At 38.8% G+C, this 27,500-nt stretch overlaps 1 protein-coding gene across 3 annotated transcripts in view; it reads right to left on the bottom strand.

The window, feature by feature from the left end:
* Positions 1-27,500, bottom strand: part of LOC106867565 (acetylcholine receptor subunit beta-like 1) — a 341,431-nt gene that overhangs the window by 19,998 nt on the left and 293,933 nt on the right. For all 3 annotated transcript variants that reach the window (XM_052972219.2, XM_052972220.2, XM_014912475.3), the window contains 2 exons: positions 22,519-22,661; positions 1,469-1,513 (listed from right to left, as the gene is read on the bottom strand). In XM_052972219.2, coding sequence (XP_052828179.1) covers positions 1,469-1,513; positions 22,519-22,661 — 188 coding nt within the window. The remainder of the gene's footprint in view (positions 1-1,468; positions 1,514-22,518; positions 22,662-27,500) is intronic.

The raw sequence follows: 27,500 nt of genomic DNA, 5'->3' as shown, positions 1-27,500 counted from the left end.
AAATGCTGTGAAATCATCAGAACACCTGAATTTATCCAGGGAGCTCAACAGACCATTGATTATAATCCCAGAAAGTTCATGAGGTCAATTGCAAAAGCTCTCCATGTGTCAGAAGGAACAGTCAGAAATGTTGTCCACGAACACGAAAGGTCACTTTGGCAGAAAAAGCGAAAGAAAATCACTACATCAGATCTAAAAGGCTCTTAAACAAGCTGAAAAATCCAGCAGAAGATTTGATTTGATTTTTCTCAAACAAGAAAAACTTTGACCAAGATCAAAAAGTTAACAGAAGAAATGACAGATGGTTATGTGCAGACCCTTCTGAAGTTCCAAGTGTTATGCATACAAAATTTCCAGCAACTGTCATAGTTTTAGGGGTTGTCAGCAATGAAGGACAAAGAAGTAAGGAAGCTTCTTTCCACAAGGCCTTAGAGTTAACTCTGCCGCCTACATTGAGGTCCTGGAAATAATTGCTAAGCCCTGGATAGAAAGTGTATGCAGTGGAAGGCCATATATGCTTCAGTTAGACTCTGCACTATCACACATGGCTCTAGTAACACAGGAATGGATGGCTGAAAATTTTCCTGATTGCATAACCCCAAAACACCAAACATTCTATGAAAGCTGCCATAGCCATAGTAATGTCCAAACTGAACCAGGACCACTTGATTCGAGCATGGAGATGATTTAGATCTCATATAGAAGCAGCTGTTGAAGTCGAAGGTGGCTTTGTTGAATAACATTACAGAAAAGAAGGTTTATCTTTATCCTCATAGCATATTTTGATAAATAAAGTTACTATCTGATATTAAATATCTGTTTTGTTTTATAAGAATAAATCTGTCCTCAAATATCTTACATACCCTGGATATATATACATATATATATATATATATATATATATATATATATATATATATATATAAAAGTACATACTATGCATGTACTTTTAGCTTTCATTGCAGTCCTTTTCATTGACTTATATGTCTGCTTCTGTGCCCTCTCTTACCCTTTTCTGATTTGTTGTAGATACACCTGAGTGCTGTATGCAATTAAGATGGTTATTGCAAATCATAGACTCTGGGGTTATTTAAACTCGGAGTACTTTGCTGTTGAAACTCGATAACGTTTGCAGCCAACAATTCTGGACTAATGCCAACATTAATCAACAGTACATCATCATCATCATCAATATCATCATCATAACCACTGCCACCACCACCACCACCACCTTCAGTATCATTGTCTTCATCATTACCACCACCACCACCATTACCACACCAACACGACCACCACCAACATCATCACCATCATCATTATCACTCATCACATCACCCTCATCATCATCAGCAGCATCCTTATAATCATCAGCCTCATCTTCAAAACCACCTCCAATGTGCAGAGTAATTTGCAAAAAATAAAACAAAAATAAGAAAACAAAATGAAAATAACTTTGTGAGGTACTCACCATCTGGAGCCAAACATTAGTTTTCATAACTTGATTTTTCTCATCCTATTCAAAAGAGAGGGAAAAAAATTAATTTCATAGCAATATATATACATGTATGTGTATTATATCTAAACTGTCACCCTAAAATATGGAGAGTAAGCTCCCAGTCTTAACATAATATGGTTTAGAGAGTCACCAATGGCAATGGGGAACAGCTTAAAATATTCACATAGCTTCTATGGTCCTACCATTGTTTACTGTCAAAACATTCTATTACCAAATAGAAACCTTTAGAAACTTGGTTCCAAATGTTGGCATTATTAATTATTATTATTATTATTATTATTATTAGTGCGTGGGGTGAAATGCTTAGCAGTATTTCATCTGTCTTTGCATTCTGAGTTCAAATTCCGCTGAGGTCAACTTTGCCTTTCATCCTTTCAAGGTTTATAAATTAAGTACCAGTTGCATACTGGGGTCAATCTAATTGACTGGGGGCCCCTCCCTCAAATGTTTTGGGCCTTGTGCCTAGAGTAGAAAAGGATTATGATTATTATTATTATTATCATTATTATTGAGTGAGAGAGCAGTGCATGCCATCAAAGTGATACTGGGGTACAATTATATAAAGCCCAATATACCCATTATGACTACCCATCTGATAAGGGTACACCAAACATATGCATCACAACCACATGTGATCAACATGGCCATCTTATATCGAAGTAAACGGTGCATGACCTTGCAGGTAGGACCCAGTTAAAATTCTCTTCAGGTCGAGTAAACCATCCCGCTCAAAAGGTCCCTGAATAATGTTTGTTTAAGGATGTTGAACGAAACACCCATGTTTCCACAGGTGAATTATCCAAACTCCAAAGAATGCCTCTCAACACATGGTTATAATGCTCCCCCACTGCTTCTGCTCATGATCAGAGATGCACATATCATCAGCCACCAAGGGAAATGCTCAACTGGTTAAGGTCAAACAACTGACAAGCAAATCTGTGGTATTGAGCAGAATTTTACTGTAGTCCATCTTCTATATCACCACAAAATAATGTACATGATGACACTTCCAATCAATTAACATCAAAAGCCATGAGAACCACTGCTTGGAACTGCATTAGGGCATTATTATTATTATTATTTATTATTATTATTTACTATTATTATTATTATTTACTATTATTATTATTATTTACTATTATTATTATTATTATTATTTACTATTATTATTATTATTATTATTTACTATTATTATTATTATTATTATTATTATTATTATTATTATTATTATTAAGGCAGTAAGCTGGCAGAATCGTTAGCACACCGGGCAAAATGCATTCGTCCATCTTGAAGTTCTGATTTCAAATTCCATCAAGGTTGACTTTGCCCTTCATTCTCTCAGGGTCGATTAAATAAATACCAGTTGAGACCCTGGGGTCAATGTAATTGACTTAATCCTTTCTCCCCAAATTTCAGGCTTTGTGCCAACAGTAGAAAAGATTATTATTATTATTATTATTACAGATGTTGCACAGTATACAATATCGTGAGGTTGTTGATTGAAGATATTATGTCTACCAGGGGTTCGTACTATTTGTCAAGTCACAACAAGGACCTCAGACAGACAGACAGACTACTTTACGGAATATGTAGGTTATTTCTAAGGTTTTCAGATGCTTATTATTATTAATATTATTATTAAAGTGGCAAGCTGGTAGAATCGTTAGCACGCCAGGCAAAATGCTTGGTGAAGCGATGGTGATGGGACAAGCACAGACACACAAATACATACATATATATATATATCTCCATACAACGGGCTTCTTTCAGTTTCTGTCTACCAAATCCACTCACAAGGCTTTGGTTGGCCTGAGGCTATAGTAGAAGACACTTGCCCAAGGTGCCATGCAGTGGGACTAAACCTAGAACCATGTGGTTGGGAAGCAACCTTCTTACCACACAGCTACGCCTGCACATACATACAAAAGTATGTGTATACATACATGCATAACAGAGTACACATCCACACATACCTAAATGTACACATGCACACATACAGCACACACATGCATAGTAAAACACATTTCTATACAAAGACTTAAACATAACAGATTAAAATACACACACACACAATAAAACACACTTTTACACACAGGCTTAAGCATGTACACATGTATACACACATACCAACACTTGAAAATGCAAACACATTCATACAAAATAAACATACTACCAATGTACACACACACATGCTTGCCCAAACACACACACACACACACACACACACACTGTCTTTTAATATAAGCAGTTATACAGTGATAATAGAATGATAGGGGGAGAGAGAAGGGGAGGAAATAAAGGAAGAGTTACATTGAAAGAGAAAAAGAGAGAGATAGAGAGGGAGAATGTCAAAGAGACAGACAGACAGACAGACAAAATATAAAGAGGGAGACAAAGATATATAGAGTGAGTAACAGAGAAACAGAGAGAGACAGAGAGATAGGGAAAAAGAGATATATAGAGTGACAGAGAGAGAGAAAGAGAGGGAAAAGAGATATATGGAGTGACAGAGAGAGAGACAGAGAAATAGTGAGTGAGAGAGGGAAAAAGAGATATATGGAGTGACAGAGAGAGAGTGGCAGAGAGAGACAGACATATAACGAATGAGAGAGTGGGACAGATAAATACAAAGAGAGTGACAAAGACAGAGAGAGATGTAGTGGGTGAGAGAGGGAGGCAGAAATACGAGAGAGTGAAAGAGAGAGAGAGAGACAGAGATATAAAGAGAGGGAGGGAGGGAGGGAGAGAGAGGGTGAAAGAGTCTCCAGGGTCCTGTATGTTGGAGAAAGTGTTCAGTATATTACATAACAGACAGCTGTTCCGGTAGAACATACTGGAAGTTGACAGACCCAGCTGTAGCAACAGTAGAGTCAGAAGCAGTAGGTAGGTGTAGCAGTATTGAAATAAGGAGGAAGGGGGGGGGGGTAAAAGTGGTGGTGGGAGTAAGAGGTGTGTGAATAAGTGTGACGGGGTGGAGGAGGGGAAGTGTGGTAAGGCCTCCACTTTGCCTTCTTCCTCTCCAGCTGTCCTGTGTCTATGCTTGTAAAGCATGCGTGCGTGTGTGTGAGTGTGTGTGTGTGAGTGTACACGCATATGTGTGTGTGTGAGTGTGTGTTTATGTATATTCTTTATTTTATTTGTTTCAGTCATTTCACTGAGGCCATGCTGGAGCACCGCCTTTACATCCAACAAATCGACCCCCACCCCCCACCCCCCACCCCAGGACTTATTCTTTGTAAGCCTGGTACTTATTCTATCGAATCTTTTTGCCGAACTGCTACGTTACGGGGACGTAAACACACCAGCATCGGTTGTCAAGCAATGGTAGGGGACAAACAGACACACACACACACACACACATATATATATATATACATGTATAAGGGATGACCACTAGGTGGACATCCAATATGCTTAGGCCAATTGGTTTTAAATTGAATTAATATTCAATTTATCACCCTATCTATATAAATAATAATTTAAATAGTCATGTTCTCCAGCCAGCAACATATACTGCAGTGAATTATTCTCTGCAGAATTGTTTCCGGAATTTTATGTGCCGGAGCTGAGGCATTTTGAAAAATAGCCCCAATGTAATCGGTAGAACTGTATGCAAGTCTTATTTCATGAAGACAATTCATGTATAGTTCTGCAAATTATACTGATTCTAGAACGGCTATGCTGACGAGAACACGGATGTTGTTACGTTAAGTAAAACGTTAATGTTCGAAACTGTAGTACATAGCTAATTCTTTATTCTGTATATTTCTCATTTTGTCCTGTTCTGATGTTTTGCGAAATTTTTCTGGAGAACATTATTTTTTCTTTGTGGTTGGGTCATTGATGACCTCTTTCTAGCATATTGGATGTCCACCTAGCGGTCATCCCTTATACACTTGTAATACAATTTTTTCTGAATTTTCAAATTTTTTTTATATGCTAGGCCACTTGGTTTTAAATTGAATTAATATTCAATTTATCACCCTATCTATATATATATACACGACAGGCTTCTTTCAGTTTCCGTCTACCAAATCCACTCACAAGGCTTTGGTCAGCCTGAGGCTATAGCAGAAGACACACTCTTTTTTCTATTCTTTTACTTGTTTCAATAATTGGATTGCGACCATACTGGAGCACGTCCTTAAAGGGTTTTTAGTTGAAGGAATAGACCCCAGGACATATTCTTTGTAAGCCTAGTACTTATTCTATCAGTCTCTTTTGCCAAACTGCTAAGTTATGGGGGTGTAAACACACCAGCATCAGCTATGAAGTGATGCTGACGGAGAACAGACACACACACACACACACATATATACAATAGGCTTCTTTCAGTTTCCGTCTACCAAATCTACTCACATGGCTTTGGTCAGCCCGAGGCTATAGTAAAAAACAGTTACCCATTGTGTCATGCAGAGGGACTGAACCCAGAACTGTGTGGTTGGGAAGCAAGCCTCTTACCACACAGCCCCACTTGCATATTTATGTCTTTTACCTTTTATTTATTTCAGGCATTAGACTGTGGCCATGCTGGGGCACAACCTTCAAGAAACAGACACTAAAAGTTGATGATGATGTTGATGTGTGTGTGCACATGCCAGGGGCCTTCTTAAGTAAATCTGGAGTATCTTCTGTCATTTATACTTTGTTTCGGTCACTAGACTGCAGCCATGCTGGGGCAGCACCTTGAGGAATTCTAATTAAATGAATTGATCCCAAGTACTTATATTTTGTCAAAACAGTTCCATATGCTACCAGTCTTTTTTGCTGAACTGCTAACTTATGGGGTTATCAAGAAGTGGAGGGGGACAAACACACACATGCACATACACACACACACGTGTATGTGTGTGTATACTACAATGGGCTTCTTTCAGTTTCCATCTACCAAATCTACTCACAAGGCTTTGGTCAGTTTGGCGCTATAGTCGAAGACACTTGCCCAAGGTGCTATGCAGTGAGACTGAAAAGATTCAGATCTATTTTGTGAACGGAGATGGACAAGACGGAACCAAAAGGAGAGAAGGTGATGAGGGACCAGAGCTTATCCACAAGGTAACACGAGAGGTCCCAGTAGGTGACTAGGAAACAGTGTGATGATGGAAGAATCAGGAAGGGTGAATACAGATGGCAAGACATGAATATATATATATATATATATATATATATATATATATATATATATAAATTATAACGTAAATTTATGTATTATATAGTATATATCATGTGTGTATGTATGTGTGTGTGTGCGTCTGACTTTCTGTTTAACTCTGTTTCTCTTTCTCTGTCTGTCTGTCTGTCTATCTATCTACACTGATACATACGCGCACACACACACACACACACACACGCACGCACACACACACACACATACATAGTGGCACATACACAATCACAAAGCAACTAACAGAAAAAGAGAAGCCGCATATATCCGCAGCCACCACCACCACCACCGCCACTCCACCGCCCCCACCTCCTGACAACATCTGGTACAGACTGCTCAACACAGTTTCCTAACCACGCCCACCACCACTAACAACAACAACAACAACACTTCCACAATCAATAACACCACCACCATCAACAACAACAACAAAAACTATAACAGCAACACCATCACTACTACCACCATAGTCCTTATTACTATAGTTAGTGTACCGTTACCATGGCAACCAGCACATACCCCCCCCCCTACTATTTTTCTACCTGTAGTTTCCATAGCTACTACAACAATCTGTATGCACACACACACATATATACCCTGCTAATACAACCCATGGCACTAGCACCACCACCACCAGCATTATCACCACCACTACAACTGCTGCCATCGTCACCACCACCACCACTGCCACCACTACGAACACCAACACCTTTAAAGCCAATCACAACATTTCATTTCCTTTGACCCTTTTATCCTTTTACTAGTTTCAGTCATTGGACTGTGGTCATGCTGGAGCACCACCTTGATTTGCCCACAAATGCAATACGATTTTCTTTTTCTGCCTATCTGTCTATTTATCTCTCTCTCTCTTGCTTTTCCCATCAGTCTCAACAAGAGGAGGAGGAGGAGGAGGAAGAGAAGGAGGAGATTGGGTATATTTAATCTTCACCTTGGTATAGTGCATGTATGTATATGTGGATGAGTAAATATACCTCTCTTTCTCTCTCTCTCTCTCTCTCTCAATATATATATATATATATATATATATATATATATATATATATATATATATAATCTCAAAATAAGCAACAAGGATATCCAGAGTTAATGCAGAACGATTGTTTCACACAACTCCATTTAATTGAACAATGCAACCATTGTTCAATTAAATGGAGTTGCATGAAACGATCGTACTGCATTACTTCTGGATATCCTTGTAGCTTATTTTGATTCTAATCACCTTATTTTGAAATTGTATGGATAATACCGTACTAAATTCTGGTGCCTCAACTTAAGCTCCATATTCATCCAAATCTAAATTTTTGCTGAACTCATATACCATACCATATATATATATATATATATATATATATATATATATATATATGATTCAGTGGTTGGAGAGTCGAGCTCACAACCATGAGATAGTGAGTTTGATTCCCAGACCAGGCTGAATGTTGTGCTCTTGAGCAAGACACTTTATTTCACATTGCTTCAGTTCACTCAGCTTTAGAAATGAGATGCAACGTCTTTGGTGCCAAGCTCCATCAGCCTGTAACTTCAGTGGCATCGAGAGGGGAGACTGGTAGGTCTTCCCTAAACAACCTTGCTCTGACTTGTGCCTTGGAGGGGAACTTTTTTAAGTGCAATTCTAAAGGGAGTCTTTACCCTTTATACAAGAATTGTGTTGACAATGACTTCGAAGTTCTAGCCTGGTTAGCCTTCATCAGTGTGTGGTACATTTGAGTTCACCTTAGCTCTTGTTCCTTCTTGAGCCATGCCTGGCCAAGGGCCAGTTTCCTGGCGTATAGGTTCCCCACCTGGATGGGACACCAGTCAGTCGCTGGTGAGCTGCTACATGCATGATGAGGAAAGTGTGAGAAAAAGTTGTGGTGAAAGAGTTAGCAGAGTTTCGCCATTATCTTATGCTAGAGCTATGTGGAGCTTAGGTGTTTCACTTATAAACACACACACATCACTTGGTCTGAGATTCGAACCAATGATCCCTTGACTGTGAGTCCACTGCTCTAACCACTAGGCCATGTGCCTCCACTTGGCTTTATGTAGTCCCTCTTAATTTAAAAATTTCTGAGGTAGGTGCAGCTCTGTTGAATAGTAATAAGGTTTTCTGGCACAGGTTGTGATGGAAAGATATTAGGGAAGATTTTTATGGATTAAATTTGGACTTGTGTTAATGTCCACAATTCTTAGAGTTTCTATTTACCAAATCCTTGTTTAGCTTCCAGTTTAAAGTCACTTGCCCACGCAAGGACTGAACTGGAAACTGTATAGCTAGGATGCAAGCATTTTAACCACACACGCACACACGTGTGTATATATATATATATATATATATATATATATACACCCCCTTTGGGATTGCGCTTAAAAAGTTCCCCTCCAAGGCACAAGTCTGAGCAAGGTTGTTTATGGAAAACCAGCAGTTGTCCATGCCTACCAGTCTCCCCTCTCCATGCCACTGAGGTTATATATATATATATATATATATATATATATAAACACATACATACATACATGTATATATAATCATCATTTTAATATATATATACATATATATATATAAAAGTACACACACACATACATACATACAGACATACATATATACACACACATATTAATCATTACAAACATACATATAATCTTCCAATGAAAGGTCAGAGAGAATGAAACCTGAGTGATCTTTGCTGCAACCAAACATCCATGTGGTAACATGTGGTACAATCAGCAGTATTTAGTCACGCACGTCTGAATAATTAAACTCCCAGACCAGGATATTCGGGTAGTGCCAACAGCTGCTACTGACTATAAAATATATAATTGAATTATGAGACTCAAGCCTAACAATCCGTATCAAATTATTCAGTCAGTTTTACTAGAAAATTACCTTGTGTGTTTTTAGCATATTTGTATCATATACATGTCTGTGTGTTTGTTGTATTTACATATATATATATATATATATATATATATATATATATATATATATATATATAAAACCCTTTCTACTATAAGCACAAAGCCTGAAATTTTGGGGAAAGAATTAAGTCGATTAAACTGACCCCAGTGTGTAACTGGTACTTAATTGATCGACCCTGAAAAGATTATAAGCAAAGTCGACCTCCACAAAATTTGAACTCAGAACATAGCGACAGACTATTCTTAGTTTAAATATATATATATAATCAGAAAATGGAGAAAACCGCAGATCAACAAGCACATCAATTGGATCACATCTTTAGCTTATTTTTGATACAAAACATGACATAACATTTATGTGACATAAATATTACGGCTGTTTCCACATCCGGTGCCAATCAATGTTTACAAATCTTCATCAGAGTGAAATAAAAGCATCCAAAATAAACAAAAGGAAGAAGGAATAGGAAAGAAGACATGACCTAGAAAAGAAGCCTAGAAGCCCAAAATATTAAAAGCATATAATCTACCAAGCATGTAATCTACGAAGTAGCCCTAAGATGGTAGATTATATGCTTTTAATATTTTGGGCTTTTAGGCTTCTTTTCTAGATCATGTTTTCTTTCTTATTCCTTCCTTTTGTTTATTTTGGATGCTTTTGTTTTACTCTGATGAAGCCCCATGCCCTGATTCAAATGTCCTATGAAGAATTTTATTTTCACAACTATTTGTAAATATTGGTTGGCACCGGATGTGGGAACGGCCGTAATATTTATGTCACATAAATGTTATGTCATGTTTTGTATTAAAAATAAGCTATAAACGTGGTCCAATTGATGTGCTTGCTGATATGAGGTTTTCTCCATTTTCTGATTACTTATATTTGTTTCCTGATAAACTTTTGTTTATTCTGTTGTTGCCTGCACTTTATGAGCATAGTGTGTCTCCATATTCATGCTCAGAGATAACATGGGTAATGGATACCGGTAGTATATATAAGGATATTTTATCCCTTAGTTGTTTTTAACCACTGATTCTGATTACATTATATATATGATAATTGCTTGAGTAACCAGAAGATGGATATGATATTAGTCTTTATTTTGTACAACGATTGTTTCCACCCATCCTGCTATTGTCCTTTATGGGTAGGATTCTGTATATCAAGTTGTGTTGCATCCATTTTGCAGTCTGGGTCACATCAAGTACATCCATGCATAAAGTGGTGTCATGTTAAAGATCTTCAGTTTGGGCAGTCATGTTGTTACTAGCATGATGCACAGAATCCCACCCATAAAGGACAGTAGCAGGAGGGGTCAAAATAACTGTTGTATAAAATAAAGACTAATACCAAATTCGTCTTCTGGTTACTTAATCAAGAATAGAATTCTGCAGTGTTAGCTGAGAAAATAAGTTGTAGTAGATCCAACAGAAATATACCCCAATTGCGGATGATACCAGGTAGTGTAAACTGTGCCAGTGCTTTGCTCAACACTTCAACACACTAATCAACATATACCCATTAGTCCAAAATATTACACACACATATATGAGAGGTATTGGTATCTAGAAGACCCAAAGAGTGTCAGGTAATGCTAAGTAAGTGCTATGGACAGACCGTAGTTAAACTCTTGGTCCGATAGTGATATGAGTGAGGATACTAATGTGGGTCTTGTACTAGCAAGCACATATTGTCTTATATATATATATATATATATATATATATATATATATAGACATACACACATACAGACACACACATGTAAATACATATATGGTTAGTCCACATCATTCCATAAGGGGCACAGAGCCAGTTTCCTAGATTTTCAGATATATAAACAGGAGCAGCATGAAAGGAGATGTTTTGCTCAAGAACAGAATGCATCACCTGGTCCAGGAATTGAAACCACAATCTTATGATCATGACTCCAACACTCTAAACACTAAGCCATGTACCTATACACACATATGCATGCATACATATATATGTGTGACAACATTTATGAACGAACTTCGGAAGTTCCAAATATGTTGGTATTTTACAGAAAAGAAAGTAAATTTTGAATGCAGTATAGCTGTGAAAACAGCAGAGAAAGAATGGGAGTTTACACCTAGATGATGATAAAATGTTGCCAGCTGGCAGCTATGGGGAATTGAACCCTGTACCCATCAGATGCTAGTGATGCTTATCCAAGAATGAAGCCACTAACTCAGGCTGACACAACTTTCTATCAGTATTACTTTAAGGGTTGAAAAGGTTCAGAACAGACATCCAAAATATCTTGTTCGACCTTCCAACAGTTCTGCCCCAGATTGGTATTTATTTTTATCAACCCTGGAAAGATTAAAAGCAAAGTTGACCTTGCCGGGATGACAACTCAGCCTCACTACCCACCACCCACACAACAAATATCCCAACCTCCACCACCATTAAATGTCTTTCACTTTCATCAAGCACAATGCCAGCCCATTTCTCCCAGCCATTCACTCCAGTAACTTACCTAACATCATCTCTCTTTTGTCTTTCTCCTATCTACTGTTTCCAACATTCCTTTTCTGTTGTTCAGCATTGCCAGCCATCTACTTTCCTCCTTCAATTGCTTTTTGGCTGAACTCAATCACTTCTGCCTTCTCTCCTATAATACGAGAAGCCAGTTCTGTTCTGGCTCCTTCCTTCATACTTTAACCCCTCTTTTGTCTCTCATCCAGCATAAAGTTGCCCTCTCCTAGAGTTCATAGTCCTGTAAACTGCATGAAAGCCTCACTGGTGCTGGTAGCATGAAAAATGCACCCAACACACTCTGTAAAGTGGTTGGTGCTAGGAGGGTCATCTAGCTGTAGAAACCATGGTGCACCATGCAGTCCTTCGACTCACTGGGTCCTGTCAAACAGCCCTACTCATACCAGCATGAAACATGGACATTTAATGATTATAATAGTCACAGAGATTACAAAGTAAATACTACAAGATATCTTGTCCTCTAATGGCTCTTATTAAAGATATACAGATTATAAGAGAGTACAATCTAGTGAAGGTAATCAAATTGAGTTGGCATTGAAAATTTGATTTGGCAATTTTTGTGAAATGAATGGTTCCATTACTGGATTGCTGAAGCATGAACACAAATAAGAGTTTTGGTAAACCTAAAATATTTCACACCACCTGATGGATGGTCTAACAGGTATGAATAGTATAAGAGTATTGTGTTGTGTATATAGTTAGAGTAAAAAAAGTAAATGATGGTGATTTTTGTATCAGCTCAAAGTGAAGATTAATTCAGAAAATGGCAAAACAAAAAGAAAAAAAGAAATATTGCTGAATATTCTCTGGAGAATATTTACAATGCAAATGAAACAGGGTTTTATATTTCTGCTTTGTTTAAAAATGAAAAATGCTGAAGGATTTTAATCTTCAAAAAAGGCAAGTTATAATATGGATTTTTCCTTTTTTTTTTTATTTTGCGTTAATATGAAGAGATAGAAAGAAGAGCTTCTAGTGATTGGACAAAGATTAAATCCTTGGTGATTTAGAGGTGTCAGAATTTTATCTGTTCATTACCGTGCTCATGCAAATGCATGGATGATTGTAGTTCTTTTTAACAAATGGTTACTTAAGTGAGATTTGGAATTAAAGTGAGAAAACTAGTGTCGTTAGTTAACAATTGTGTGATGCGCAAGAAATACGTTGTCATTTAAAGAACGTCTAAATTAATGTCTTGCCTTCAGATACTACATCATTAATTCAACTATGTGACTGCGGAATCTTAACGAGCTTTCAAGGCTTATTACTGAAGAGAAATTTGTTCAAAAATTTTTAACGAAACTCAATGGTTATTCAAAGTTAATCTGATGCAAATGCTGTTTCAAAACAAATCTTTCTTTCTTTGATGCCTTGCATACTCCAGCAACATCATGGATGGAAGTCTGAGAGAGGATGACAGGAAATTAGTGAAAAAGACATAGGGTTTTGAAAATTAGCACAGAAATTGCAAGTTACTGTCTTGCAAGTTACTTGGCAACCTCACTGTTGTTGGTGCCACAAAAAAAAAAAAGAAAGAAAACACCCAGGACACACTGCAATGTGGTTGGCATCAGAAAGAGCATCCAGCTGTAGAAACTATGCTGAAGCTAACATTGAAGCTTGACAAACTCTTGCTAGATCATTTTTTAATTTTATTGTAATGACACACACATGCACACACATATACAGTTTTCAGATCCAATATACGTAGAATCAACAAAAAATGTACTCCATCCAGTGAGAGATTAATATCAATTTCAATACACAACCAAAAGAGTTACTAATAGTTTCGTGCTTCTATGATACTGTAGCAAATTCATACGAGGCGGAGAGAGGACACAGGTTCGTTTGCCCGAACAGGAGAAATTGTTGATTTCTCATTGGTTAAAAATTACTGCCCATATACGAATTCTAAACTTTCATTAAAGAAATCTTTCACGATGTACGGTTCTTAGAATTCGTGTATGAGCAGTTATAAAAACCCTGATTTTTGGGAAATTATTCAGTGATCGTTGGTTGTTACTCAAATCCACAACACTCACTCTCCGGTGTTTGTTGGTTGTTACTCAATGCCACAACACTCACACTTTTGAGTATTGGCTAATCTTTATGCCATGTTTATTACTCAAATCCAACAAGATTGAATTGTTGTGAACGTTAGTATAGATTTTAAGTTATAATAACTATGACAAAATTTTTACTTTCCATTGTAATATTAATACTAATATACGTAAATAAACTAATGTAGAAATTATTTTCTTTTACTTCACGTTCTTCCAACTTGTTAAAATACTTTAATTAGGTATGTTTGTAGATTTCACCATGAACCCCCAAACAGGCTCTTATGCATTATATATATTTTAAAAACAAGGATGCAAGACAGTGAGAAAATAAGAAAAAAATGAGAAGAAAAATGCAAAGACGGTTGACGTAAAAAATGGAATGAGAAAAAATAAATGAAATCAAGGAATCTAAGATTCCCATCTTCTCTGATCGTAGAAACCACAATTAATACAGCTGGTATCGAACAAGAGACAGAAAAGATATGAAAGTCTGTATGTGTGTGTGTGTGTTAATGTTTGTAAGGAATACTCAATACTTTCTGTAGAATAAATAGTAAATGTTCTTTTACAGGAATAATGTTGAGAGTGACTTCAAGGTTTCAGCAAGCTTAACCTTCATCAGACAGCTGTCCTGCAGTCAACACTATTCTTGTCAAAGAATGATGAAATGATACACACACACACATATATAAATGATTTGCAAATACCAAATAATATATAAACATCTTATTATTCAAGTGGAAAAATTATCAGAGAAGCCATTTCTATTCTTTGTTGCATTTGGAAGAGTGTTCAGCAATAAAAGCCTTGGCATCTTAACCAAAATTGTTGAAAGTCTGAGTAACAGGAAAGTGAAACTCTGAGTAACCGTTTTTGGGAGGTCTTTGCAGCTTTATTAATAAAGCATATTATTCTATCTCCAGTATTCTAGGACTATTTCTACCACCTTGTTTCACATTTATGTGCTTACTCTGGTATATATATATCTTTATAAAATCAAAATAAGCAACAGGATATCAAGAGGTGATGCAATATGACCATTTCAAGTGGCTCCATTTAATTGAACAATGCAATCATTACATCAATTAAAATGCAGGACTACCTGAGCTGCATAAATAAATAAATAGAATTAATTTAATCAGTCGGATACATTTGTATAATTTTACTTAAATCCTCTAAGAGGGTAAGAAGACAAACAAAGTCTATGCTGTTTTCACTTCATTACTTACATATATATATATATATATATATATATATATATATACATACATAACGACACTGCTTTTCCCCTTCCCAGGCTACAGGCCCACACCCCCAACACCCATACTGTTAGGATTGGCACTCTCAACGTCGGCACGCTGAAAGGTAGATCTGGTGAAATTGTTGAGATGCTTGAACGGAGATGCGTAGATATGTGCTGCATCCAGGAAGTAAGATGGAGAGGAGGTTCTGCAAGGTTCCTCACAGGCAAAGAACACAGGTACAAGATTTTCTGGGCAGGGAACACTGACGGGGTCGGGGGCGTAGGAATACTTCTAGCGGAGAAATGGGTGGATAAGGTAATCGAGGTCGTTAGAGTAAGTGACAGAGTACTTAAGATCAGACTAGTGCTTCATCATAGATTAGCTACTGTCATCTCAGCCTATGCACCTCAACCTGGGCTACCAGATGGTCTGAAAGACCAATTCTATGACACCCTCTTGCAAACTACCTCGTCGACGAGTGACAGGGACCTTCTCTTTGTGGCTGGAGACTTCAACGGTCATGTCGGACGTCGTGCTGGGGGCTTCCATGGCATACATGGAGGCTATGGCTTCGGTTCCCGCAACGAGGAGGGAACCAGACTGCTGGAGTTCTGTGATGCAACCAATCTTATGGTCTGCAATACCAACTTCAGGAAACCTGCCAGTCACCTAGTCACCTACCGCTCCGGCAGACACTCTAGCCAAATCGACTACATCCTCGCCAGAAATAGGGAAAGAGGGCGGCTTATAAATGCCAAAACCTACCCTGGCGAAGAATGTACCCCACAACATAGATTAGTAGTTAGCGACTTTGGGATCAAGGCAAAATGGGTGCCCAGGATTAGACAGGCTTGGAGAAGAAGGGTGTGGAAGCTTAAAGACCCTGCAAACGGACAGAGACTTAGAGACAAGTTACTTGAAGCATTTAACGAAATAGAAGGGGATATAGCATCATACAACGTGGAAGACAATTGGAGATTTCTGCGGGACAACCTGTTAAAAGCCACCGACCAGATTTGTGGGTGGTGTAAGGTCCCCTCCCAACCCAGAGTAACGTGGTGGTGGAACAAGGAGGTAGACAGGGCTATTAGACAAAAGAAACAAGCTTGGAAGGACTGGAAGAACGGTGGTAGCAGGGAATTGTACCAATGTGCCAGAAGGGAGGCTAGGCGACAGGTTTATTTAGCCAGAGGGGAAGCAGATAAGGAAAGATTTGCCAATGTTCTGCGCCGTGAGGACCAAAGACTCGAGGTATTTCGTGTTGCAAGACAGTGTAGGAGAGAGAATAGTGATGTTGTAGGAGAGAAATGTGTTCGCATGGATGATGGTACGCTTGCATTAAATGAGGATGCAAAGAAAGAGGTCTGGAGATGCCACTACGATAGATTGCTTAATAAAGAGAATGAATGGGAGAAAGAGAGCCTGCCTTATGTCGACCCAATAGAGGGACCAGCTATCCGAGTTGATAGTACCAGGGTAGATAAAGCAATTAAGAGTATGAAGACCGGGAAAGCCCCCGGCCCATCAGGAATCACTGCAGAGATGCTCAAAATATCTGGCAGTGTTGGCTATAGCCTAGTCACCCGTATTACGAACCAGGTGATACACGAAGGAGTCATACCCTATGACTGGTGTAGCAGCATCATAGTCAACTGCTACAAAGGTAAAGGGGACGCTTTAGATACAAATAATTACAGAGGCATCAAGCTGTTAGATCAGGTTATGAAAGTTACAGAGAGGGTCATAGCCCAACTAATTAGGGAGCGAATCAATTTAGATGAGATGCAGTTTGGGTTCGTGCCAGGTAAAAGCACTACTGATGCCTTATTTCTAGTGAGACAGTTGCAAGAGAAATACCTAGCCAAGGATAAACCTCTGTACCTGGCTTTCGTTGACATGGAGAAAGCCTTTGACAGGGTCCCCCGATCCCTTATCTGGTGGTCAATGAGGAAACTTGGGATAGAAGAATGGCTAGTGAGAGCTGTGCGAGCCATGTACAGAGATGCGGCCAGTAAGGTGAGGGTTGGAAATGAGTACAGCAATGAATTCCGGGTAGAGGTAGGGGTCCACCAAGGTTCCGTCCTCAGCCCCCTATTATTTACCATAGTCCTCCAGGCAATCACAGAGGAGTTCAAGACAGGTTGCCCCTGGGAGCTCCTCTATGCTGATGACCTTGCCCTAATTGCGGAGTCACTATCAGAACTAGAGGAGAAGTTTCAGGTGTGGAAGCAAGGTCTAGAATTGAAGGGCCTTAGAGTCAACCTAGCTAAAACCAAAATCCTAATAAGTAGGAAGGTAGATAAAATACAAACCCCTTCAGGTAGATGGCCCTGCTCAGTATGTAGAAAAGGAGTAGGTAGTAACTCTATAAGATGTACCCGGTGCAAGCTATGGACACATAAGAGGTGCAGCAACATCAAAGGCAGGTTAACTAGCAAGTTAGTTTTTGTTTGTGGCAGATGTTCAGGTGCAATAAAGACTGCAAACAAACAGGAAACAACTTCTATCTCATTCCAGGGTGAAAAACTAGAGGTAGTCGATAGCTTCCGCTATCTGGGCGACCAAGTTAGTAGTGGGGGTGGGTGCGCTGAAAGTGTAGCTGCTAGAATAAGAATAGCCTGGGCAAAGTTTAGAGAGCTCTTACCCCTGCTGGCGACAAAGGGACTCTCACTCAGAGTAAAAGGCAGACTGTATGACGCATGCGTACGAACAACCATGCTACATGGCAGTGAAACATGGGCTGTAACTGCTGAGGACATACGTAAGCTCGCAAGGAATGAAGCCAGTATGCTCCGTTGGATGTGTAATGTCAATGTGAATACCCGTCAGAGTGTAAGTATCTTGAGAGAAAAGCTGAACATTAGAAGCATCAGTTGTGGCGTGCAAGAGAGACGATTGCGCTGGTATGGACATGTGGTGAGAATGGAGGAGGATAGCTACGTGAAAAAGTGCCACACCCTAACAGTTGAGGGAACCCGTGGAAGAGGTAGGCCCAGGAAGACCTGGGCTGAGGTGGTGAGGCAAGACCTTCGTACATTGGGCCTCACCGAGGCGATGACTACGGACCGAGACCTTTGGAAATGGGCTGTGCGTGAGAAGACCCGGCAAGCCAAGTAAGATCGTTGCCAGTGCCCCTGGACTGGTTCTTGTGCGGGTGGCACATGAGATGCACCATTTTGAGCGTGGCCGTTGCCAGTACCGCCTGACTGGCTCCTGTAGGATTTTCGAGCGAGATCGTTGCCAGTGCCCCTGGACTGGCTTGTGCAGGTGGCACATAAAAGACACCATCTCGAGCGTGGCCGTTTTCGTGCGGGTGACACGTAAAAGCATCCACTACACTCTCTGAGTGGTTGGCGTTAGGAAGGGCATCCAGCTGTAGAAACTCTGCCAAATCAGACTGGAGCCTGGTGTTGCCATCCGGTTTCACCAGTCCTCAGTCAAATCGTCCAACCCATGCTAGCATGGAAAGCGGACGTTAAACGATGATGATGATGATGATGATGACATACATACATACATATATATGACTCTACTCTAGGCACAAGGTGCGAAATTTTGGGGGAGGGTGCCAGTCGATGAGATCGACTCAGTACGCAACTGGTACTTGATTTATCAACCCCGAAAGGATGAAAGGCAAAGTTGACCTCGACGAAATTTGAACTCAAAATGTAAAGACAGACGAAATACCGCTAAGCATTTTGCCTGGCATGCTAACGTGTCTGCCAGCACGCTGCCTTAATATATATATATATATATATATATATATATATATATATATATATCGACATAAGGAGACAGATAGACAGGCAGCCAGGTAGAAAAACAGGCAGACAGATAGACAAAGAGAGAAGAGAGACAAATAACAAAATGATGTATAAATAGGTATGTTATATTTTAAAGTCAACAAACTACTGAATTAGCACAAGTCACACTCACCGCACATATACAATACCCTGCACACACACACACACACACACACACATGCATACAACACACATGCACACAAGCATGCACGTGCACACATGCACTGCAGCATATTGTAATGTCGTCAAAAGAAGGAGACCTCCTCGTTTAATGATGTCTGTCAGGTTTCCAAGGCAGCTAGTCAGGTGTCAAACTATAAATGCCACATTACAAAGGTGCCATGGTGCACCAGTGCACTGGTGCGTGGTGTATAGTGCAGGGGGTACATGTGGCACTGTTAATTGTAGACAGCAGCAGCAGTAGCAGTAGAGACGGGGGGTGGGTGGCAGACAAATGAGAGACTAGAATGCGTGTTAATGTCAATGTCTCACTGTACAGCTCAGTGCGTCAGTTAGAACAGGCTGTGTGCAGCAGTCATTGAGTAACTATATATGTATGCATGTGGATGGATGGATGCATGGATGGATGGAGATGGATGGATGGGAGGGTGGATGGGTGAACGGATGGATGGATGGATGGGGTGGTGGTGGAGGGAGGAAGGAATGGATAGATGGGCGGGTGGATGGGGATGGGGGAGGGATGAGTGGATGGAGGGAAGGATGGGTGGAAAGGTAGACATGTGGATGGATGGATGGATGAGCGGGTGGGTGGGTGGGAGAGGATGGTGGTGGATGGATGCACAGGTGGGTGGATGGAGGGAAGGATGGATGGAAAGGTAGATGAGTGGATGGATGGATGGATGGATGGATGGATGGATGTGTGGGTGGGTGGATGGGTGAATGGAGGGAAGGATGGGTGGAAGGGTGGATGGGTGGGCAGATGTATGGATGAGCAGGTGGATAGATGGGGGGGATGAGTAGATGGATGGGCAGGTGGGTAGATGGATGGATGGATGGATACATGTGTGTATGTATAAGTATAATGATAGCTGGATGTGTGTATGGATGGATAGATAGATATGTATATACATGAATGCTTGTATATATGTGTATATATATACTTGGAGACAGTGCGTGGCGTTTGATCATATAATAACATAAATAATATATAAATATATGCATATATTTGTATATATATATATATATATATATATATATATATATATATATTTATATCACACAGTGGTGCATCAGCATGGCCGCAGTTCTGAGTTGAAACTATAATTTTATGTGTGTGTATCTAAGTTTGTACCCCCACCATCACTTGACGACTAATGTTGGTGTGTTTATATCCCATTGACTTGACGGTTCGGCAAAAAAGGCCGATAGAATAAGTACTAGGATTACAAAGAATAAGTCCTGGGGTTGACTTGTTTGACTAAAGGTGGTGCTCCAGTATGGCTGCAGTCAAATGACTGAAACAAGTAAAAGAATAAAAGAATATATATATATATATATATATATATATATATATATATACACACACACACGTATATATATATATATATATATATATATATATATATATACACACACACGTATATATATATATATATATATATGAGTGTATATGTATATAAGTATATACTTGTGTGTACATGTAACTATGTCTAAAAATAGTCAGACAAGAATGGATAAATAAAGTGAAAAAGGGAGAGGGAGAGAGAGAGAGAGAGACGAGAAAAGAGAAAGAGAATTTGAGAGTGAGAAAGAGAAACTGCTTTGCTTTCATTAAGTAGTTTCTCCATTCATGTATGCCAGGTCATCTATTTTCAGGTATTTATGTGTCGGCACCAATAAAATATTGGTTACTACCAATAATAGTTAATAAGTATATGAGGTCTATATTATATATATATATATATATATATATATATATATATATATACATACATACACATATAATATATATATACATACATACATATATAATATATATATACATACATACATATATAATATATATATACATACATACATATATAATATATATATATATATATATATATATATATATATATATATATATATACATACACACACACACATACACACAAACAAATAATGAATTATAAATGGTTGTGATATCGGTGCCAAGGAAATTCCGCAAGTGTCCAGTTTGGAATATTTAGCCGCGTGTGAGGTCGCTCTGGTCTTATATATGTACATAATAGCGGTAATCATATTGTCACTATGACGTAAACATCATTCACCAAAATCGATCACGCCGTCCCCACCCTCATGCCCCCCACCAGCTCCTGAGCCACTGAATTCTCTCTTTTATTTCTCCCACTACCTTTCATTTCTAACTCTCCCCACATACTATATACTGCCTCTCTGAACAGCCACCCACCCATCACACATGTACACACAGACATGCATGCACACACATCACACACATACATACACACACACTCTCTCTCTTTCTGGCAACCAATCCAGTCCCATATCACCTCTCTCTTTTTCTTTCATTCTCTATCCCTCTCTCTCTCTCTCACACACACACACTCGCAGCATTTCCCTGTCGACTGTATCATTATTCCTATTCAGCTGCACTTGGGTACACACCTCCAACACCACCACCACTGCACCCAACCTCACCTATGCATCATTGGACCCCAGCCTGCGAAACTCTTATCTGTCATTCACTGAATCCACCCCTCAGCACTTGTCCATTAATTTTATTCACGCGCACACATACACAGCCATGCACACACACACACACACGTATATATGCGTCTACACCCTTTCCCTATTTCTCCCAATCCCATACATTCATGAATCCTCTACCCAGCCACATTCCCAATTCCATACGTTGAGGGTACAACAAGATATCTAATCCCCACTGTTTTTTACCTCTTCCTATCATCATCATGAACATCATGAACATCATCAACATCATCATCATCAACAACAACCTCATCATTATCATTTAATGTCCATCTTTCATGGAAGTAAGCACTGGACAATTCTTTAGAATCCAATGAAAATAAAGACAACATGGAGTTTCAGTGTCAGCTTTCGCATGGTTTCTATATCTAGATGCCTTTCCTAATGCCAACCACTTCTGAAGGACACACCAGATGTACAAACCATATCAAAGCAATTTCTGCTTTGTCTTGTTTTTTCTTTTTGCTAACCATGTGGGCTAGTAATTATTAGTGCAAATAATCAACGAAGCTCGTTAAGATGACAAATTTGCATACTTACCACGGTAATGAGCTGACTCAACGCAAGACTAAAACTGATAACAATAGTCTCGTTTACATGTCTAACTGGCCGAATCAATGGGTTGTAGCCATTTTTGTCAAACAGATCACTAACCAACCGCACCTCGTCTAGGCTACCAAGCCCTGAAATGAGAGCAAAACAAATAAGTACATAAATAAATACAAAATATACAAATAAATAAATGGCACTAAATAAGGGGCCCGAAATTAACCCTTCTGTTGTTCTTTTATTCTTTTACTTGCTTCAGTCATTTGACTGCGTGCGACCATGCTGGAGCCCTACCTTGAAGAAATTCCACCCCCCCCCCTCCCCAGGACTTATACTTTGTAAGCTTTTTATCAGTCTGTTTTGCTGAACTGCTAAGTTACAGGGATATAAACACACCAGCATCAGTTGTTAAGTGATGGCAGGGGAACAAACACAGCCACACACACTTATATACATACACACATGCACACGTATGTATGTGTGTGTGTGTGTGTGTGTGTGTGTGTGTATGTATATATATATATATATATATATATATATATATATATATATACACTGGGGTTGATTTGTTCGACTAAAGGCAGTGCTCCAGCATGGCTGCAGTCAAATGACTGAAACGAATAAGAGAAAGTATTCACAGTATACAATGTAAAGGGAGGGCCAGTCATTTCTACAATAGGCACAAGGCCTGAAAATTTGAAGGAGGGAGCAAGTTGATTACATTGGTCCCAGTATTCAACTGGTATTTATTTTATCGATCCCAAAGGAATGAAAGGCTAAGTCAACTCAGAACATAAAGATGGACAAAATGCCACAAAATAATAATAACAAGAGCACTCAGAGAGCGCAAATTTCTGCCAAGGCAACATGAACAACATTCTCTCAACAATTAGCCAGAGGTGATTTTTAACGAGAATATCTGAAATAAACTCAACTGCTCTCACAAACGAGAATGATAAAAATGAACCCAACTGCTCTCAAAAATTAAGTAAAAAAACATAAAAATAATCCAGTATCCTTGTCCGGTATCAGAGAGATCCCAAAATTTAATCAGTTCGTGCCAGTCATCAGGCCAAACCTCCCTGAAAGTTTCATCCGAATCCATCCAGTGGTACTTGAGATATCTTCTCCACGGACAAACAAACATGACTAAAAACAATGCCTCCGCCTTCGATAAAGCAGAGGTAATAATAATAATAATAATAATAATAATAATAATAATAATAATAATAATAATAATAATGATAATAATAATAATAATCTAAATTTTTAAGTATGTAACTCTTATGCATGCATAAAAACATTAACCATGTTACAAACACATACCTGAGAGCAACTGGTGTGTGTGTATTTGTGTGTTTTTGTGCATGTGTGTGTCTATGTGTAACAGTTTGTGTGAGTGTGTGTATGTCTATGTGTATGTGTGTCTATATGTGTGTCAGTTTGTGTGTGTGCGAGTTTGCGTATGTCTATATGGGAGTGTGTGTCAGTTTATATGAGTGTATGTGTGTGTGTCTGTGTGTGTCTGTGTGTGTATGTCATTTTGTGTGTGGCACGCATACATGCATGTGTCTGTGTGCATTTATGTCTATGCATGTGTGTGTGTGTGTGTGTGTGTGTGTGTGTGTGAGCATGTGTGTTTATGTCACATATGATGATTCTACCCCCACCCCACCCCTATCGCCGTCATCACCGACGTGGTAAGACAAAACCACAATCGCACATGCATACTGAAATATACTTGGGAAGCATGTTGTTTTTTCAGGGGTGGGGGGGTGGGGGGCAGGAGACAAACAGACAGATAGACAGATAGACATAGAATGAGTGTGTGTGTAAAAGACAGATGGGGACGCACAGACAGACATGTAGGAGGACAGGCAGAGAGGCAGGCAAGCAAACAGGCAGATGTGGAAGAGAGAGAGAGAGAGAGAGAGAGAGAGAGAGAAAGAAAGAGAGAGAGAGATTTCAGTGTTTTATGTAATAAAAGACAGACAGAGATGTTCAACAGTATCATACTCATCATCATCATCATCATGATCATATTAATAATAATAATAATAATAATAATAATAATAATAATAATCGTCATCATCATCACCATTATGATCATCACTATCATCATCATCATAACTGACACCACCACCACCACCACCGTCGTCGTCGTCGTCGTCATCATCATCATTATCATCAGCAGCATTGTAATTATCATCATCATCATCAACAGTATCAACATCATACTTATCTAAACATAACATAATCATCATTAGCAGTAGCATCAACATCAAAATAACCACAACCCTGTCACCACGACCACCACCACAGACTATATAGACATGTTTATCCTTTAGATCTCTCTATTTTCTAACTCAACAATAAGGTTCGCTATTTGACAATATTTTATATGATAAATTCATTGAAGAAATACATCTTCAAAATTTGATAAACTAAATCAGTCTATCTATCCCTATAAGAGGTTTAAATATTCTCATTGTGACTATATATATTGTCGGCTCCAGCTCATATCTGAGTATTGGGTTCATCAGTCTCCATTCAGTCTCCTCGGCAGATGTTTGTGCTGAATATGATTTTGGAGTCCAAGCCAGTGGTGAAAGAGTTGTGGGCAGAATTCGTACAGGATGGTCAGTGTGGGACGAGAATGTTGAAGACGCTCCTTTCTTTTCCTGCATTTTACCTCCTCATTCTGTTGTCTGTTCTGCTCAAAGGAGCTGACTCCATTGCAGATAGCAGTCCTCCAGGCTGTCCTATCCATGGCAATCTGTTCCCATGAGGATGGCTGGGTGTTAGGGTCCATTTGAGCTGGTCTTTAGAAAGGAATTTCAGGCTTCCTCTCGATCTTGTTCTGATTGCAAGTTCCCTATAGAGCATGATCCTTGGGAGAGGAGAGGGCTCCATATGCTGGACGTGACCTGCCCAGCAGAGACGATAGCGAAGAATGGTGGCTTTGACGCTTGGTAGTGAGGCGCAGTGTAGAATCTCATTGTTGGTAAAATGATCGTCCCATCAAATATTGAAGAGCTGTCATAGATGGATTGCTGGAAGCATTCAAGGTGCTTGAAGTCATGGCGGTACAGCGTCCAAGTCTCACAAGCACAGAGAAGAGTTAATAGGACAATAACAGAGAAGACCATGACCTTTGTCCAGATGGTCAGTGTGTGATTGAAGAATACACACTGGCTGAGTCTACCGAAGGCAGAGTGGATCGCCCTGATCCGGTTCTCCAAGTCCTTTTCACACATGGGGGTCTTCAAAAGAATACACCCAAGGTATAAGAAGTGTTCAACTTCTTCTATGGGTTGGCCGTTGATGCTAATGTTCATGGGTGAACTGTTCTGGCCTGATGCAGGTTGGATCAGGATCTTGGTCTTTAAGATGTTTACCTGCATCCTGAAGCATTCATAAGCTGCTTTGTAAAGATCGGCCGACCTTTGTAGGCCATCTATGGTCTGGCTTGGGGTGGCATTGTTGTCGGCATTCTGCATTTCACAGACTGAAAAGGCAGAGGTCCTCATCTTTGCGCGGAGACGTGTGAGATTGAAGAGTCCACCATCCAAGCAATAACGCATGTTGATGGAAGATGAGTCTAGTGGGATTTCATTGAACATGGAGGCCATGTATAAAGAGAGACAGGTTGGTGCCAGGATGCATCCTTGCTTAAGACCCCCATACACATATATATATTGTTTTATTCTTTTGTATGTTTCAGTCATTTGACTGTGGCCATGCTGGAGCACTGCCTTGAAGTGTTTTAGTCAAAGAAATCGACCCCAGATCTTATTCTTTGTAAGTCTAGTACTTATTGTATTGAACCCCATTGCCAAACCACTAAGTTACGGGGGGCCTAAGCACAGCAACATTGATGGTGGTGGGAGAAAAACACAGACAGAAAGACATACATACATACATACATACATACATACATACATAAATACTAATAAATTTAAATTTAGCAATTTACATAATTTCAGTTAGATTATTTATTTAGGATTAAGCTCGCTCTCAACAAGTGTTTTTTTGGAAAGCATTAGCAGTTATAAATACTTTCAATTGCTATTTTTCACGAAATATCTAAGAAGATATGTTGATTTGATGAAACCTCATTATATTTAAACAGGATTTTATTATTCTTGAAAAACTCGGTTTTATTAATGAAGTGGAAACAGCTGTAATTTATGAGCCATGTCATTTGTTTGTATAAAATAATTAAATTGAATTGAATTTATCATTTAATGATTAAATTATTTAATTGTTCAATTTATTGTTTACGTTTCCAGTTCTAATTTATATATTGATAAACTGTATGTTTATTTTATTTATTTATGTATTTGTTAAGAGTGATAGTTCATAACATTGTTATTGGCATAGGCAATAAAAACAAGTAAATTCTTCGGATATAAATATCCCTTAGGTGGTTATTTAACACCTAGCTAAATTGTGATATATATATATATATGTATATATATATATGTATGTATGATGGGCTACCATCAGTTTCCATCTACCAACTCCACTCACAAGGCTTTGGTCAGCCAGAGGCTATAGCCATAATACATATATTATACATATATACATATAGACTGATCAAATACTTAAAATGTTTTAACTGAGAAAGGAATTATGTAATAAATTTCCTGCATAATTACCCAAAACATGCATATTAAATACATTCAAAATATCAAAATATCAAAATATCAACATTTGGTTTTGTTTTTATTGCATATTATATGACTCTTCTGTAATAATCTACTTTGTCCTCACTTTGATTAAAAAGTTAGTATAAGAAGAATTTAGGAGTAGCATGTTTTAGTAGATCAAACCAAAGTATTCTAGTAACATAAAGCATACTACTCAATATATAAAGGCGCAAAGACACCCTTCAGTCATCAATGACCATGGCATTGCACCCATAAAGTTCCCCTTTAGGTACAAGTCTGGGCAAGGTTGCTTATGGAAAC

This window comes from Octopus bimaculoides, chromosome 12, assembly GCF_046866305.1.
Source record: "Octopus bimaculoides isolate indiv1 chromosome 12, ASM4686630v1, whole genome shotgun sequence".
Lineage (NCBI taxonomy): Eukaryota > Metazoa > Mollusca > Cephalopoda > Octopoda > Octopodidae > Octopus > Octopus bimaculoides.
This window is presented reverse-complemented; position numbering and strand designations above follow the sequence as displayed.